The 16,654-nt window shown below is 34.2% G+C and overlaps 1 protein-coding gene across 2 annotated transcripts in view; it reads left to right on the top strand.

The window, feature by feature from the left end:
• HSF2 (heat shock transcription factor 2) overlaps positions 1-16,654 on the top strand; it is a 37,983-nt gene that overhangs the window by 18,991 nt on the left and 2,338 nt on the right. The window contains exons 5-11 of one of the 2 annotated variants that reach the window (XM_003898240.3): positions 2,257-2,332; positions 5,226-5,287; positions 6,190-6,277; positions 8,214-8,362; positions 8,783-9,022; positions 9,651-9,756; positions 13,950-14,003. In XM_003898240.3, the coding sequence (XP_003898289.1) occupies positions 2,257-2,332; positions 5,226-5,287; positions 6,190-6,277; positions 8,214-8,362; positions 8,783-9,022; positions 9,651-9,756; positions 13,950-14,003 (775 nt within the window). The remainder of the gene's footprint in view (positions 1-2,256; positions 2,333-5,225; positions 5,288-6,189; positions 6,278-8,213; positions 8,363-8,782; positions 9,023-9,650; positions 9,757-13,949; positions 14,004-16,654) is intronic. The other variant, XM_003898239.3, reaches the window with a different exon arrangement.

Below are 16,654 nucleotides of genomic sequence, written 5' to 3'. Positions count from 1 at the left end.
TGACATAAAAACACTGTATGTTACCCATCCTTTGTTTAGTGGCTGTTGCTTAAGACTTCTCTGGGTGGGCTCTTAGGAAAAAGTAGGACACAAAAAAAATCGGAAAACAATAATACAAGAGAGTTGCCCTGCTTAATACTTATTTCATATAGACTTGGAAAAGTGTTATTCAGACCTTTTATCTACAGAAAGATGCTTCATTGTATTTTACTACATTTCTTGGTACCATTATTCTAACTTGCCATACTAATAACTTGTATATAGAGTAAATGGTGTATTACTCTTCTTAGTAAGTAGCTGGAATTTTTCTGTGTCCTAATAGGTGCCAAGGGCTTAAGAGTAGTTTACGTATTCTCTCTTCCATATCAAATGTGGGACATTACTTTAGTTAATCATAACTCAAATATCTTCATTAAAAGAGGAACTTATGACTTTGATTTCTTTTTTAAATAAGCTTTAGGCTTTCCCTTTTTGTGTACTTTATTTAACAACTTGTTTACTGTATGTATCTTGTGTATACTAGCTGCTCTTTGACCCAGTTCCTTGGACCACAGTTTTACCCCTTAAAGAAAGTGATCCCCAAATCATCTTTTGTGTCTTAGAAGAAACTTTCTTCTCCTTATTTTTGTTTGTTTGTTTGTTTTTGTTTTTGTTTTGAGACACAGTCTCACTCTGTTACCCAATCTGGAGTGCAGTGACTTGATCTCACCTTACTGCAACCTCCGCCTCCTGGTTCAAGCGATTCTTGTGCCTCAGCCTCCCTAGTAGCTGGGATTACAGGCATGTGCCAGCTAATTTTTGTAGTTTTAGTTGAGACAGGGTTTCACCATGTTGGCCAGGCTGTTCTCAAACTCCTGACCTCAAGTGATCCGCCCACATCTGCCTTTCAAAGTGCTGGGATTACAGGCATGAGCCACCGCACCTTTGTTTAGTAAGCAGGTAACAGCATTTTAAAATTTGAATCAGAAAAATACAGTAGTTATTCAGTAAATATTAAAATTTCCTTTGGTCTACCTTTATATGTAAATCTGCAGTTCCTTTTATATTAGTTTGGATTAAAGAAGATGATTTGTGGAGATTAACAAAAGATGGAAAATTAAAGCATTTAATAGGTAGAGTGTCTGTCACGTCTTTTCAGCATTATCCATGCTGCTAACATTTAACAGCATAATGCAGTTTCAATTAAAAAAGGTGAACAAAGAAGAAGCTATTCATATTTGGCAAGTTATTGTGCAAGTTAATATCCATATTATTGGATATGCTTTTTCAGAATAACATTTTAGTGGTTTACATATGCTTTTGTTTGAGATAGATCTTAAGATAGTTTTAGAATCTGACAGACTTTAGTTTGACTTCAACACTTACCAAATTATTTGTATGATCTTGAGCAATTCCCTTCAATTATCTATACCTCAGTGTCCTCATCTATAAAATAGAGATAATGACTTATTTCTTGGTGGTTTTTAGAGAAGTTTTAAATAAGTAATACACATAAAATGTCTAACATAGTGCTTGGAGTATAGTAAGTACTGGGTATATATCACTACCCTTTGTTTTGCAAGGTTAGATTAGGAAGGCCGGAATTCACTTGGTAGCTACAGTCGAAAGACTGGCTTATTTTTTTTTAAGCAAAAAGTAATGAGCCAGATTGTCAAAAGTCGTAAATTGCCAACTACTGTATGGATGTAGGCATATGTCTTTAAGTTTCTGTGTATATATTGCCATGAGTAGCAGATAATACACTTAAGAAGGAATGATTCTGGTGCTAGGCGTGGTGGCTCACACCTGTAATCCCAGCACTTTGGGAGGCCAAGGTGGGTAGATCACCTGAGGGTCAGGAGTTTGAGATCAGCCTGGCCAACATGGTGAAACCCTGTTTCTACTAAAAATACAAAAAAATTAGCCGGTTGTGACACATGCCTGTAATCCCAACTACTTAGGAAGCTGAGGCACGAGAATTGCTTGAACCTTGGAGGCGAAGATTGCTATGAGTGGAGATCGTACCACTGCACTTCAGCCTGGGTGACAGAGCAAAGCTCTGCCTTTTTTTTTAAAAAAAAGGAATGATTCAGGAGTTGTGTCAAGGTAGCTGTCATTCCTGTGTAATTGAACCAAAGTTTTCTTAGTCTCATAAATATATATAGAGTAAAAATAAGTGTAGTTAAGTTGTCTGGTATTCTTAATTAAAGATATTGTGGTCTGGTTTTCTGACTGATTTTTTTGTTTTGTTTTGTTGCTTAATAAATTATAACATAGTGAGAATGAGTCCCTTTGGAAGGAGGTGTCAGAATTACGAGCAAAGCATGCACAACAGCAACAGGTTATTCGAAAGGTAAGAAGCTCTTTTCCCCAGGACCGTAATTTGCATTTGTTTAATGGATACAGTTTGCCACCCAAAAAGGTCAGTATTGAGTATCTGTGATTGATCTTAGTTTCTTACATATTGGATGCACAGATCGAAGTAAAAAATGAAATGAAATTAAGCCAAGTGTTACATATTTTTAATAAAAAATTTCTCACTAGCTAAAGATGGTTATTCCATACTTGCAGATAATGTCTCAGTAGCTTTTAGTAAATAATCTTTTGCCTAATATAACAACTTTGAAATACTTTATTTTTATGGGCTTAATTAATACACTACCAATTTCTTTTAAAATTAGAAAACATAGCCTTACTGGGTTTTTTTGTTGTTGTTGTTTTTTGTTATAAAAGGCATAGTTAAGGTCTCAGAAGATAAATGACAAATATTTTCAAATCAGTTGACCAAATTATGACTTCAAAAAATTTCTCAATGTATGCAGTTATTAGTCTGTGCAGAAAAGCAGTTAACATAGTAAAATGAATTTTAGATTTTAGTATGTGAGCTAAAAATTTAATATAGGAGTTGGAATCCCTCTATTTCATTGTGTCCTTGTCATTTAATCTTTGCATATCAGCTTTCATTTGCTAATAAGAGATGAAACATAGTAATTAAGGCAGCTATTTTTTGCTCATGAGTAAACTAGACTCTGAGTTAAAGCAACAGGTTTTTTGAGGGGGAGCTTCTGATTGCTCCTGCTTAGAAGGCCCTTGAACTAAAAATAGGGTGGTGACTGACAGGATCAGAGTCTAATGGAGAAGGCTTAAAGCAGAGATGAATAGTAGTTGCAGCTTGTGGCCTATAGTCAGCATAGATTTACTTTTTTTTTTTTTTTTTAAATTAGTGTTCAAGTGAAGGTTGAATGTAGTAGAATTCAGTTCTAAGTGTTTAGTCCAAGTACACATATTTTTAAAACTTTCATAGGCAACTCTAATGTGCAGCCTGGTTAAGAATAGTTGATTTAAAACAATAGATGTACCTTAACCTGTACTTTATGGAAACAGTCTGTTAATAGTTTTCAGAAACAGTGTTTTGGTAATATATTAACTTACAACACTCTATAATGTGTAGATTTTTTTTTTCCTGAAAGCAAGAATAGTTGATAAAATAGCTATATGACATTTCAGTTTTTCATGAATGCTAACATTCTGTCTTCTAAAATTTGAGTTTGAATCTCTGTGCTTTGTTGAGTGGTGTTTATATAATGCATAACAACAACCAATAATTTTTACTCTGCTCCTGGAATTTACTGTCAGCCATGGATTAATTGAGAATAATATGTGTGATGGTCCAGTTACAGGACTTAACAGGTATAGAAGTTACATGCTGTGTTAGATGCCTTATCTTCTTCAAATAAAAATCCCTGTATAATGTGATCCAAAAGTGTCAAAAGAGAATTGAGATATAGAATAAATTTAATTTAGCCACTGATTGATGTTGTTATAAATTCAACCTGAAGTTTTTAGAATTTTCCCATAACATTTATTAATTAAAAAAACTGAAGTCGAGTTGTATCATAAACATCTTTAAGCTTACATATTGTCTTTTCATTAACTGTTAGCATTTTCTCTTGCATAAGCATTTTGGCGGCTACCCTCCTTTTCATAGACTCTAATACTATCAAACTCTTCAGTTAAAATGTCTATATTTTTGTCCATTGAAAAATTGATATTGATTATAAGGCAGACCTCTTAGTAGCCTTTTTTTGTGAGGAAATGCTCACTGTTAAAAGCTATACAATAGATATGTTTAATTGATAATACTCTATTTAATTCATGTAATTTCACAAAGCTTATAAGCACACTTTCTGCACAGAGTCTAAATAGTGCTCCAATCAATTTTGGCTTTTATTCATAGCTTCTCAGTGATACACTACTTTTTATAGTTTACCATATGATCCTCACCTTTTATAGCACCTTTAGGAAGTTGGCAATGTAATTTCAAGACATACTCTTAAGCCAGTGGTTCTTATACTCATATCAGTATCCAGTCACACTTAAAGGGCTTTCTAAACACACGCATTACTGGATCCCATGATCCAAATTTCAGATTCAGCAATTCTGTAGTAGGATTGAGAATTTAACATATCCATAGTTCCTAAGCTAATGTTGTTGGTTTATGGGCCACACTTTAAGAAACACTACTATGAAATATGAAAGCTTGTTTGTGTGTCTTGACAGTTTTCTCTCTAAATTTAATCAAATATTAAAGATTAGCTTCCCTTGTCAGCAGGAAGTTTTGACAGGTAGGTCTCAACATTAATCTTTATAGAATCAGGCAATAAACGTTTTTCTTTTTCTTTTTTTTTCTTTGGTTGCAAGCAGAGTTTGTTTGTTTGTTTGTTTAGAAATGGAGCATCACGATGTTGCCCAGGCTGGTCTTGGACTCCTGGGCTGAAGCAGTCCTCCTACTTAGGCTTCCTAAAGTGTTGAGATTACAGGCATGAGCCACCATGCCTGGCCCATCAACTGTTTCTAACTTGAAAATTTTATGATTATTCTGAAGGAACTGACAGTTTCTTTTGCCTCTGTTACCTGATATAAGTAAAATGTTGCCTATCAAACACCAGTTTTCTCTTTTGCACCATAATGAAATCTTCTTTAAAGTATTTGAAGTAAAAAAGTTGGGGTCTACACCCAGGCAAGTTTGGTACTTATCACCAAAACAAATAAACTGCCTGGAAGCTGGTACGTTTCTTTAGACAGCAGTTGTAAGGTGCACCTGGATTTCAAGTGTTAATATGTGAGAAATTATGAGACTTAGAATAGAGGACAAATTATTATATGAATTTGTTTTATAAGACTTGGTAATAGAGACGGAAGAATTAACAGTATAATGAAAGAATTTTTGTTTATATTTTTTTCAGATTGTCCAGTTTATTGTTACATTGGTTCAGAATAACCAACTTGTGAGTTTAAAACGTAAAAGGTAAGTTTTTATGATATAGCATTATGGCCTGTATATAGACAGTCAGACTTGTTAGTGTTTAACTATGAGTAGCCTACGTTAGCTGAGTATATGCTTGTTGTCCCAAAAGAACAATTCTCCTTAGTTAAATTACACTCTTAAAATCTCTAGAGTGATATTAGTTTTTAGTTTTATCATTCTACTGATGTTTTTGAGAGATAAGGATAGCCTAAATGGTCACTTTATAGACATACGTACAGTTAATAAAGAATATTCACTTTTCATTCACATTATTAAAGTAGCATTAGAAGGCCTGAGTGAGGGAAATTTAAAAAGAGGCCATATGTTCAAAAGAAAACATCAACGTTTGTTTTACTTGACCTCTCTTAGTTTAATCCGCTCATAGTCTTTTTAAATCTGTATTTCAACCATGGGTTGTGATACCTGTGTCAGTAGCTACTATCGTCACAGTTAAAACATTAGAAGAATAATGGACAAAAGGAATAGTTGAAAGGAAAAAATGATTTGTAACACTAAGATTTGGGGAAAACTTGATTATGATCAGAGCTTTATGACCTTAACTACTTCCACTAATTAGTTCTTAATGATATTATCTGTTTTTTTTCTATATAAATACAGTTCATAGAGTTGTGTAGTTCAGTAAGCAATGAAGTATAACTGGAGAGAATAGTTTATTATAACAAAAAGAGTGTAGAAAAATGGAGAATTGAAAGTCGTAGATATTCTCATCCAGCAGTTTCTGTTCCTAAGATGTAATCATTTTTAAGTTTATTTATTGTTACTGAACCTTTTTATGCATTATTAAAGTGAGTGTGCATGTGTGTGTGTTTGGGTAAGTTAATAGAGGGAGTTTAAATTCCTTGTATGTTTGTCACTGAACTGCATATTCTTCTGGTTTTCAGGCCTCTACTTCTAAACACTAATGGAGCCCAAAAGAAGAACCTGTTTCAGCACATAGTCAAAGAACCAACTGATAATCACCATCATAAAGTAATTTTTTAGTTAGAGTCTATTTTATATTTATTGTGTCAGACTAAATTTTATTATGGCAGTGTTTCATGCATTCAAATAAGTGTGGTGAATAACAATTCAAGTGTTCATCCCACAGCTTTTAACAAACTGTGACATTTTTTATTATTTACTTTAGATTATTGTAAGAAATAAATCATCACAAATCTAGTTGTTCCAGTTGCCTGTTTCCAAGTTTTTCTCTCTCCCCCTCTCTTGTCTCACCTCTTTACTGTCCCTGCTTACCTTAGAGGTAGTCACTATCTTGAATTAGTATCTATCATTCTCATGGCCATTTTGTATGTGTGAATCCAGGAGCAGTACTTGGTATTATTTTGCATATATCTAAACTTCATATAAATAATATAATTTTGTGCATATCATTTTACAGTGTGGCTTTTTTTTAACTTGGTGTTGCTTTTGAGATTTATTAAACATAGAGATTTAGTTTATTCATTTCTTTTTTTTTTGTCTTTTTTTTTGTTTGTTTTGTTTTATTTTTTTGAAACAGGGTTTCACTCTGTCACCCAGCCTGGAGGTAGTGGTACGATCTTGACTCACTGCAACCTCCACCTCCTGGGCCCAAGCAATTCTCTTGCTTCAGTCTCCTGAGTAGCTGGGACTACAGGTGTGTGCCACCACACCTGGCTAATTTTTGTATTTTTTGTAGAGATGGATTTTCATCATGTCACCTAGACTGGTCTCGAACTCCCAGACTCAAGCCATCTGCCTGCCTCAGCCTCCCAAAGTTTTGGGATTGCAGGCATGAGCCACTGCACCTGGCTTATTCATTTTAATATAATAATTGAATATTTTGAAAATATAATAATTTAATGTGATTATATATTCTTACATTGGTTATTTTATTTTCAACTTTTTTTTAAATTAATGTGCACCAACTAGACTGCTTTTTACTCCAGCAATTTAAATTTTTACCTTCATTTTGTCACAGGCTTTCCGGATAATTTGTCAGATTTCTATCCAGTGGCAAATTAGTCCAGTCCAAAGTCCAGATCGTTTTTATTATCTTTTTGTTACTACTTTCAAACTTCAGAATTCAAAATAGTTCTTCAGATTTATTATTAAAGTAACAAGATTTTTGTTCTTGGACAATCAAACTTAACCTCACGTCTGATTTCTTTTCCCACTACTGTTAGAAAATAATCAAGCATACTTATTTTGTTTTTAGAATTGAAGGCTCATGTAAGTGGATGAAGAGTTTTACATTTTTGGCTGGGTTTATATATTTTAAAGTACTTCACATCCTTTGCCTCTTTATTATCTAGTATTGGAATTTATAGATTTTTGCATTTTAATAATGACTTTAGTTTGCTTTACAGGATTGAACTTACTTTGCTTATACAGCTATAGCCTGAATATATCTGTAGATTAAGTTTAAAAAAAATCATTGCTAAAAAGCCAAGCTAACCTGTAACTGAGATAGGTGAAGTGTATTTTTTTTCTCTTAGTGAAGCTATTTAATGAATAAGAATAAAACATATTTCAAAACAGAGCAGCTTGAGCTGAAACAATATCCCTGTCAGCACGGTGGCTGTCTGGTTGTGCTTGAAATTTCTGGTGAAGTGAAGTCCTAAGACTTTTGTACTCTTTAGGCATAAAAAATACTGTAAAATTTGAAGATCTTTCCATAGAAACATTTTTAGGGATGTCATCTTCAGGGTCCCTTACAGTAAAAGAAGTAGTTAAGTGTAGAATGCAGTTAATATACCTCATACCTCTGTGAATTGGTGCTACTAGTACCAATTAGTATGTAAATTCCATAAGAGCAGAGAACATACTTGTTTTGCATACCCCGAGATTCAGTAAGTAGTAGTTGCCCAGTTATTTTGTAAATGATATCTTGTTTGGTAGTCAATGATTTTGATTTTTAGATATATTTTTCTCTCTGAATTTTTAGGTTCCACACAGTAGGACTGAAGGTTTAAAGCCAAGGGAGAGGATTTCAGATGACATCATTATTTATGATGTTACTGATGATAATGCAGATGAAGAAAATATCCCAGTTATTCCAGAAACTAATGAGGATGTTATATCTGATCCCTCCAAGTAAGGAGTTTGTGAGATAAAATGTATGAAAATATTGATTACTTTTCTTATTACAGAGCAAAATTCAAAACTACTTTGTTCTTTGAAAGACTAACAATCTTTCTCACATTTGGATTATTAAACTGAATAATTAAGCTAAATTATTCAACCAGATAAAGCCTCACCTCCTCTTCCTCTCAAAGGAGGTAATACTGAAAATTAATTGATTTTTAATTTTTATTTTGTAGTTAAACACTTCTCATTGAATCGTTGTGGTCTTCTATACTATGAAGTACCAATATTGTGATTAAGCTGCTCGCTTAAGAAATTTAAGCCTTTCAGTATGTGGTATGGGAGAGAGTTTCCATTTAGAATGAATGGATAGTATGAACTTATTAAATTTGAAAGTGTAATAGGTTCTTTCTTTTATTGCTGATCTAGCTGTAGCCAGTACCCTGATATTGTCATCGTTGAAGATGACAATGAAGATGAGTATGCACCTGTCATTCAGAGTGGAGAGCAGAGTGAACCAGCCAGAGAATCCCTAAGTTCAGGCAGTGATGGCAGCAGCCCTCTCATGTCTAGTGCTGTCCAGCTAAATGGCTCATCCAGTCTGACCTCAGAAGATCCAGTGACCATGATGGATTCCATTTTGAATGATAACATCAATCTTTTGGGAAAGTGAGTACTTATCTAGATGTTGTCTAAAATTATTTGCTTTCTTTGTTCACTTCACATATTCTATTTCTCTTTTGAGTGATCTTCCTTTCAGATGATGAACCCACATAATCCACCTTTCTCTGTTTTGGTTAGTGTTGAGTTCTGTAATGAATGGGATTTAATCATCCCAAGAGTAGTCTTGGTATTTTCCTGCTAGTTTCTCAGATTCCTTTGATGATACACTTACTTTGAGTGTACATACAGTGTTTGTGATTATATATATTTGTGTATCCGAACTGCAGAATAATGTAATTTCTAGTAAGGGACTTATAACAAAGAAAACTTAATAATTAGTAATAATCAGCAATGAGATTAAACATTTTATAATATATAGAGGAAAAAGGTAAATCAGACTGTTCCTGCAGGGTGTTTTTTTCTGTAAATACTAAAGTTTTCTGTAAAGGCTGTGAATTTTCAGTTAACCAAATTTGCAGGGATTCCTATTCTTGAATATTATCTCTTAAGATTAAGAACCAGTAAAGATGCAGCAGCTGCTAGAAATATCTTGCCTAGCCAAGTTGTAATGGTGATTTTTAAACATAAAAACAAGGATATCTAATATTTGATTTAAAATTTTTTTTCCCCTTAGGGTTGAGCTGTTGGATTATCTTGACAGTATTGATTGCAGTTTAGAGGACTTCCAGGCCATGCTATCAGGAAGACAATTTAGCATAGACCCAGATCTCCTGGTTGATGTAGGTACTTTGGGTAATCTTTGCTTTACTGGTAGTTTGTGTATTTATGTATATTATTTAAAAATCAGTACGCCATTTTGTTTTGTATTCTACAGGTTGTTTTTGCATTTTCTTTTTTTAAATTAATTATTTTGTTTATCAGAAAGATAGGTTTGGGACATTGAAGGAGAGTGATTACCACCTGCCTTGGAGTAGCAGTTGAGCTAATCTCCCTGTGGGAACATATCATATCTTTTCAGCAGTACTGTTAAGTTCAGGTCTTGTCTGGACTTGTTGCTGTTTTATGTTTTGCTCTAGAATGATTGTCAGTAAATAGGAATTTGTGGAAATTAGTAATAGAGGTACATAGCCGGGAAATAGCATGGAGACACCTTTTAATACTTTGGGGATTAACGTTTTTTACTCAAATATATTTTAATATATTTGCCTTATTTTTTACATTTTTATATTTTGAGTCACAAGATTCCCCTGCTCCAATCCACCATCCCTATGAAGTTGACCTCAATATTGACTGGACTGAGAATTCTTTTATCTACGGTTTCTGCCACTAACCACCTCTCTTACTCTGTTCTCTCTTGTCCCTGCTATTCCTTCTTTATCTAAAGCTTCCTACATGGCCTGGTCCCACTCAGATGAATCTTGTTCTGTCTCCTATTTCCATTTTCTGATGTGAACAGTTTTCTCTCTTTATCCTGGAAAATTATGTTGTCTTTTTTCTGTGTTTCTTGCCTTACATTGCAGCTTCTCTTACCCTTTTAGAAGCCTCTCAGGCTAAACAAGAATTAGTTCTTTCTGCTGTTCAGTCTTATTTCAAGTTCATTAGTTTACTGCATTACTCCTCTGCTTCTCACCAGTCCTTGTCAATGTCCCAAGGACTTATTCTTACTAAATCGTTAGCGCCTCGCAGAGTGAATTTTACTTTCTTTGAAGATTTCTTTTCCATTTTGACCTGTGTTTCTATCTTATGAATATGTGTTAATTTGAATTTTACATCCATGTTGATGACCTACTTCAGCTTAGCAGTAACACGACAGTGTTTGTTGATCCTATCAGCCCTTCCCTCTTTAGATCCAGAGATCTTTCAAAATAGTTTTCCTTTAGATCACCAAGAACGAAATAAAATTCCATAATCCTGGCCATGTTCAAACCCTTATAGTCTTCAGCTAGGTCATTTTAATTCAACTTTAAAACATTTACCACATTTATTTGCCGTAAAGACCTTATCCAGTCAACAATCCCTTATTCACAGATGATAGTTAACTATACTCTCGTTCTTTCATAAGTAATGACTGTTTCCAATCTTGTATCCTTTCTTAGAAGTAATTCCTTAAACCAATTTGTACCCCTGTCCTTTGCCTCTGTATTTGTCTCCTCTATCCTTCATCTTTCCCATCTGCCTTCAGTAGTTAGAGATCTGCCCCATCTTAAAAAAACAACCATTTTGACATCTGGCTTTGTTCATTTACCATTCTGCTTCTCTAACTCCTTTACTACAAAACTTTAGAAATAAGCAGCTATATTTACCTCTTTTTTACTCTATTTTGTCTGAAGCTTGGGTATTGTGTTGCGTATTAACTCTAACTCTGCACTGCCTGTGTTGTTTTGTTTTTTTCCCTTGTAAGTACGCTGTGTGTGATTTTTCTTTTCTTTTTGCTGTATTAGTCCATTGGGCTAGTGGAAAGTTTGTTTTGAATCAGACAAGTTTGGGTTCTGTTATTGGCTCATGTTACTTACTAGCTATGTTACTAATCTTGGAAAAGTTACTCTCTCTTGCCTAGTTTCTCCATCTGTTAAATGTTGTTAATGTCTAACATGAAGGGCTGTTGGCAAGAATTAGAAATAATTAACACTGTTATTAACATTATTGGGCATTCTGTACAATAGATCTTTTATTGTTGATTTTGGAGGTGCTGTACTTTTTTGTTCTCTCCCTGTCTCCCTAATCTTCTGTGTTTTATCTAAGAGCTTTTCTTTTTTCTACTGTCTTCTACTTAAGGGCATCCCCTAATGCACCCAATCTTTCAGTCTCTTTTATTTTGTCTATCTCTCTTCTTTTTCCATTCTTCCTCTGTGAAGAGATTTTGGCTTGTAAGATTGCTTTTAAATGTGTATATCCAGCTCTTAACATTTTTCTAAAGTAAACTTGACTTGAATTCTAATTCCATGACTTTGTGATCATCAGTTAGCTCTTACCTCAGATTATTTGATTTAACAACAAACTTCTTTATTCTCTGCATTAGCTACATTTTACAACTTTCTCATTTTCTGTAATGGTATTAGACTTCTATTTACTTACGAGGATAGTTATTCACAGAATCCCCTTGAATTCTCTTTCTCTCATCATTCACTAAGTCCTGTTTTCTAAAATAGCATTCACAAGCCATCCCTATATTCTGTTTTCACTGTTGCTTTTCTCATCCAAGACCCTCTTTATTTTATCCTTGAATTATGCTGTATTGTTATAAATAAAAAGTTCACCTATGCTGCTTTGTTCTCTGAGACGACAAAGATGGTAAGAATGTGAATAAGTATGCTGAAAAGTTTACAGCTTCTCTCTGAGGAGTTCAGTACTGGTAACCCAGAGTGGGGTCACAGCAGGAGAGGCCAGACCTTAGAATTCAACCAGCTGTGTCAGCTTATATATGATCTACCTTTCCTACCATTCGTCTCCTGGGAATACATGTAGGATATCCTTGAGTTAGTGAGTAGGGGTTGTTGGGCAAAGAGGAGAATAGAGGAGCTTACAGTGCTGGTCCTCCTCAGATGCCACTCTCTGTAGGGACAAAATGTGAGTTAGGCTTTTTAGGCAGTGATAAGCTAAACTGGTAGAGATTGATTATCATGAGTAACTACTCTCAAGGATCTGAGCTTTCTTCCTTTTCTGAGGTTAGTAGTTGGTAAGAAAGGAGAAGGAAATGAAAAGGCAAAGCCAGGGATTTTTGTAGGACTACCGTGAGTGTGGAACTTTAAAGAGAGGAATCAGTGTCTAGAGAGAATGGGGGAAGGATCTGCCTGTGACTTTTTTTGCATCTCATTCTATCCTGTGAACCATTTGGTGTGTTCATTCTCATAAAAGGCCAACTTAGTGACTGCATTTCATCATTCAGGCCATTCCCAAGGCTCTTATTGCTGACAGGATATGGCCTCTACTTTTCGAACCTGTGTATATAACTTATTCAACTTAGAACTTCTGTGTTATTACTATTTCTGGAACATATCCTACCTTCTTTTTTGATGCCACTAGTGTTATACACATACGTTCTTCCCCCCGTCTTCTCCTTTCCAAGTTCTAACCTAATATTCTCTAGGTACTGACCTATATCACATAGTTTTATCAGCCCATTTTGTTTCATTATATATGTTTCTGTGTGCGCTTTCCTCCCTTCCCATTCTCTTAACTCCTTAGTGCTTTTGAGCACCACCATCTTCTGTTAAAATATTGTATTGTATCTGAACATGTGTTGCTATTTGATGTTGGTCTTACCTTGTCCTTTTAGATTGTAAGCTCCTAGAGAGCAGGAATGATGTCTTTATGATGTCATTTATTTCTTAAAGATACTCAGTAAATTTCTATGGAATGAATGACTTTAAAGCTTATGACTTACAGTTACATCTATAAACTGGCTAGACTGAGGAGTACAGTAAGCAGTGATCTTAGCACTTACAATTTTCCTTGCGAGATGTGGTGAAAAGAACCAACAAGTAGATATGCCATTTGTCAGAGGGCTTCAATTGAGGCATAGTTTAGGAGCCACTGTCATAGAGCATATTCTGTAAATTTTTTACCTAACCAGGTATTCAGTGAAGGCTCAGTGTCAGGGCAGAGGTCTCACAACCCTGCGCACCACTTAAGGCCAAAGACATTTAGAGAGAAAAAATAAAGGAAATGAAATTGAATGATAAATAATGAAGAAGGGAGGAGGTGAAAACCACTATTTGTCTCAAGTGATTTACTCCAGTGTTTTTTAGAGAAATTCTTACAACATGAAATTTCATCTAATGCATGGGCTAGCTTGTTCTGCTTTTGTTTGTTTTTCTTTCTGCTTTTCTCTTTCAAACTTGTTTAACTGTATAGAAGCTTCCTAGTGTAGGGGCTACATCTCTTCACCCAACATGGCTGTGTAACAATTTTGAACACACAATTATTTTAAATTATTTTTTAAACTTATCATCTTTCTTGTTTGGTCTTTCAGCTTTTCACTAGTTCTGTGCAGATGAATCCCACAGATTACATCAATAATACAAAAGTAAGTTTTAATTCATGTTGCTCAGGACCCATAGCTATAAAAATCTACAAAAAACGTCCTAATAAGGAGAGAGCAGTATCACTCCCAGCTACAAAAAACATTTTATATTCTTACTCAGTATGTGTGATCAGGATAATAAAATTCTAGTTGAAAAATTAGCTTTTGGTTATGTGGTGAACCATTACCCACTTTTGGCACTTGTGGGATTAACTACCAGTATGAAATGAGCTTCTTTTGGTGCTGGGAGATCACCTGACTAAACTTGGTATATTGAAATAAGTAACTAAAATATAATTTCTTCATGTTTTGTGGGCAGCATTTTACATTCTTATTTTTTCTATTCTCAACTTTTTTATTAAAAATTTATGGTACCCATATTTTTTATGAGTTCTATCATTAGCATATAGTAAAAACTCAGGAATTCTTATTTATTGCAGAAAAGGGAAGTTGAAACGTGTATGGATTTTCGACTTTTTTTAAAGTAATAAGGATTTTTTTTTTTTTTTTTTGGTAACATATGGGAACTGCACTTGGGCTTAGCAAGTGTTGAAAAGAGATTCTGTGGAACTGGTTTTTAATGAGTGGTAAGGACAGTTTGAAGTTATTAGAGCAGATGTTTATATATCATTGTATTTTGTATAACTTATTGTCATGAATGGGTATTCACTCCCTTTATATTTTATTTGTACCAAATTGTTTAGTAAGCCTGGTTAAAGGTAAATCAAGTCCAAATTCCAGATTAGTGAAGCCAGAATTTTGATTCTTTTGAGTCCAAAAATGAGCACATCTCAAATAAACATGAGTGATTAGGGTGAGGAGTGGAATTTATATGATAATTGTCATATGTAAGCCTGACCAGACTTTCTATATTTTCAGAGTTACATTGTGGATAACTTAGAGCTTAAAAAATTTATGAATTTGTGAACTAGGAAGTTGATTATACATTCAGTATTCAGATAATTTATATTGGAGGTTGGGATACTTTCTCCATAAAGGGGCAGCTAGTAAATACTTTATCTTTCAGGCCATGTGTTCTCTGTCATAACTGTGCAGTTCTGCAATTGTAGTGCAAAAGCAGATACAGACAATATGTAAAAGAATGTGTGGCTGTGTTGCAAGAAAACTTCATTTAGACAGGCAGCATGCTAAATTTGGCATGTGGACTATAGTTTACCTGGATTTATATTATAAGATTTTGTGTAACATGCTCTGTGTTTCAGTAAATATATTACTGAATGTTATTCTCATGGACCGTTTAAGTTGAATGGACCCATATCATTTGTTCATTTAGTGAATGTGCTTTATTGTTTATTTGTGACTAGACATTGAGTCATTTTTTATTTGTGGACCATCTTCTTATTCCAGAAACCAAGAACTTGATTATAGTTTTCAAAAACTGTAAGCAGTTAAGCAACAAATTGCATTTTGCTCTACAATGCTGTAGAAAAATTACATTTGAGAATGACTTTTCATTATAGTTCTGAATCTAGATTTTAATGTTTTCAAATAATTGCCACATCAGCTGTCCTTCCCTTGCTCATGACAGGTGTTACATAACATGGATTACAACACTTTCCTAATAAATCAGATGCCTTATACTCCTCAGTACAGCAATCTTAATTGGCCGCTATGAATGAATAAGAATTTGCATGGGAAATGAAATCTCATTCAGTATGATATTGGCTGTGGGTTTGTCATAAATAGCTCTTACAATTTTGAGATATGTTCCATCAATACTTAGTTTATTGGGTGTTTTTAGCATGAAGGGGTGTTGAATTTTATTAAAGGCCTTTTCTGCATCTGTTGAGATAATCATGTGGTTTTTGTCATTTGTTCTGTTTATGTGATGGATTACATTTATTGATACGTGTATGTTGAACTAGCCTTGCATCTCAGGGATGAAGCCAACTTAATCGTGATGGATAAGCTTTATGATGTGCTGCTGGATTCAGTTTGCCGGTATTTTATTGAGGATTTTCGCATTGATGTTTATCAGGGATATTGGCCTGAAATTTTCTTTTTTTGTTGTGTCTCTGCCAGGTTTTGGTATCAGGATGACGCTGGCCTCATAAAATGAGTTAGGGAGGAATCCCTCTTTTTCTATTGTTTGGAATAGTTTCAGAAGGAATGGTACCGCTCCTCTTTGTACCTCTGGTAGAATTCGGCTGTGAATCCGTCTGGTCCTGGCTTTTTTTGGTTGGTAGGCTATTAATTACTGCCTCAATTTCAGAACTTGTTATTGGTCTATTCAGAGATTCAACTTCTTCCTGGTTTAGTCTTGGGAGGGTGTGTGTGTCTAGGAATTTATCCAATTCTTCTAGATTTTCTAGTTTATTCGTGTAGAGGTGTTCATAGTATTCTCTGATGGTAGTTTATATTTCTGTGGGATCAGTGGTGATACCCCTTTATCATTTTTTATTGTGTCTATTTGAAATCCATTTGTCGTCGGGTTCTCATGTTTTAGAATAACAGTGATATCTTTGGAAAATACCTATTTTAGGAAGCCTAAAAATAAAGTTGGTATTATTTCATTAATGTTTATATATTTATTGTGAATGCTAAGTGATGAAATATTTTTATGTACAGTTTTGGAAAGATTTCGTAGTTTTTATTATATCTTGGAGCCCTTATCTTCTCTAAATCCTAAAACT

Source organism: Papio anubis, chromosome 6 (assembly GCF_008728515.1).
Source record: "Papio anubis isolate 15944 chromosome 6, Panubis1.0, whole genome shotgun sequence".
Taxonomy (NCBI): Eukaryota; Metazoa; Chordata; class Mammalia; order Primates; family Cercopithecidae; genus Papio; species Papio anubis.
This window is presented reverse-complemented; position numbering and strand designations above follow the sequence as displayed.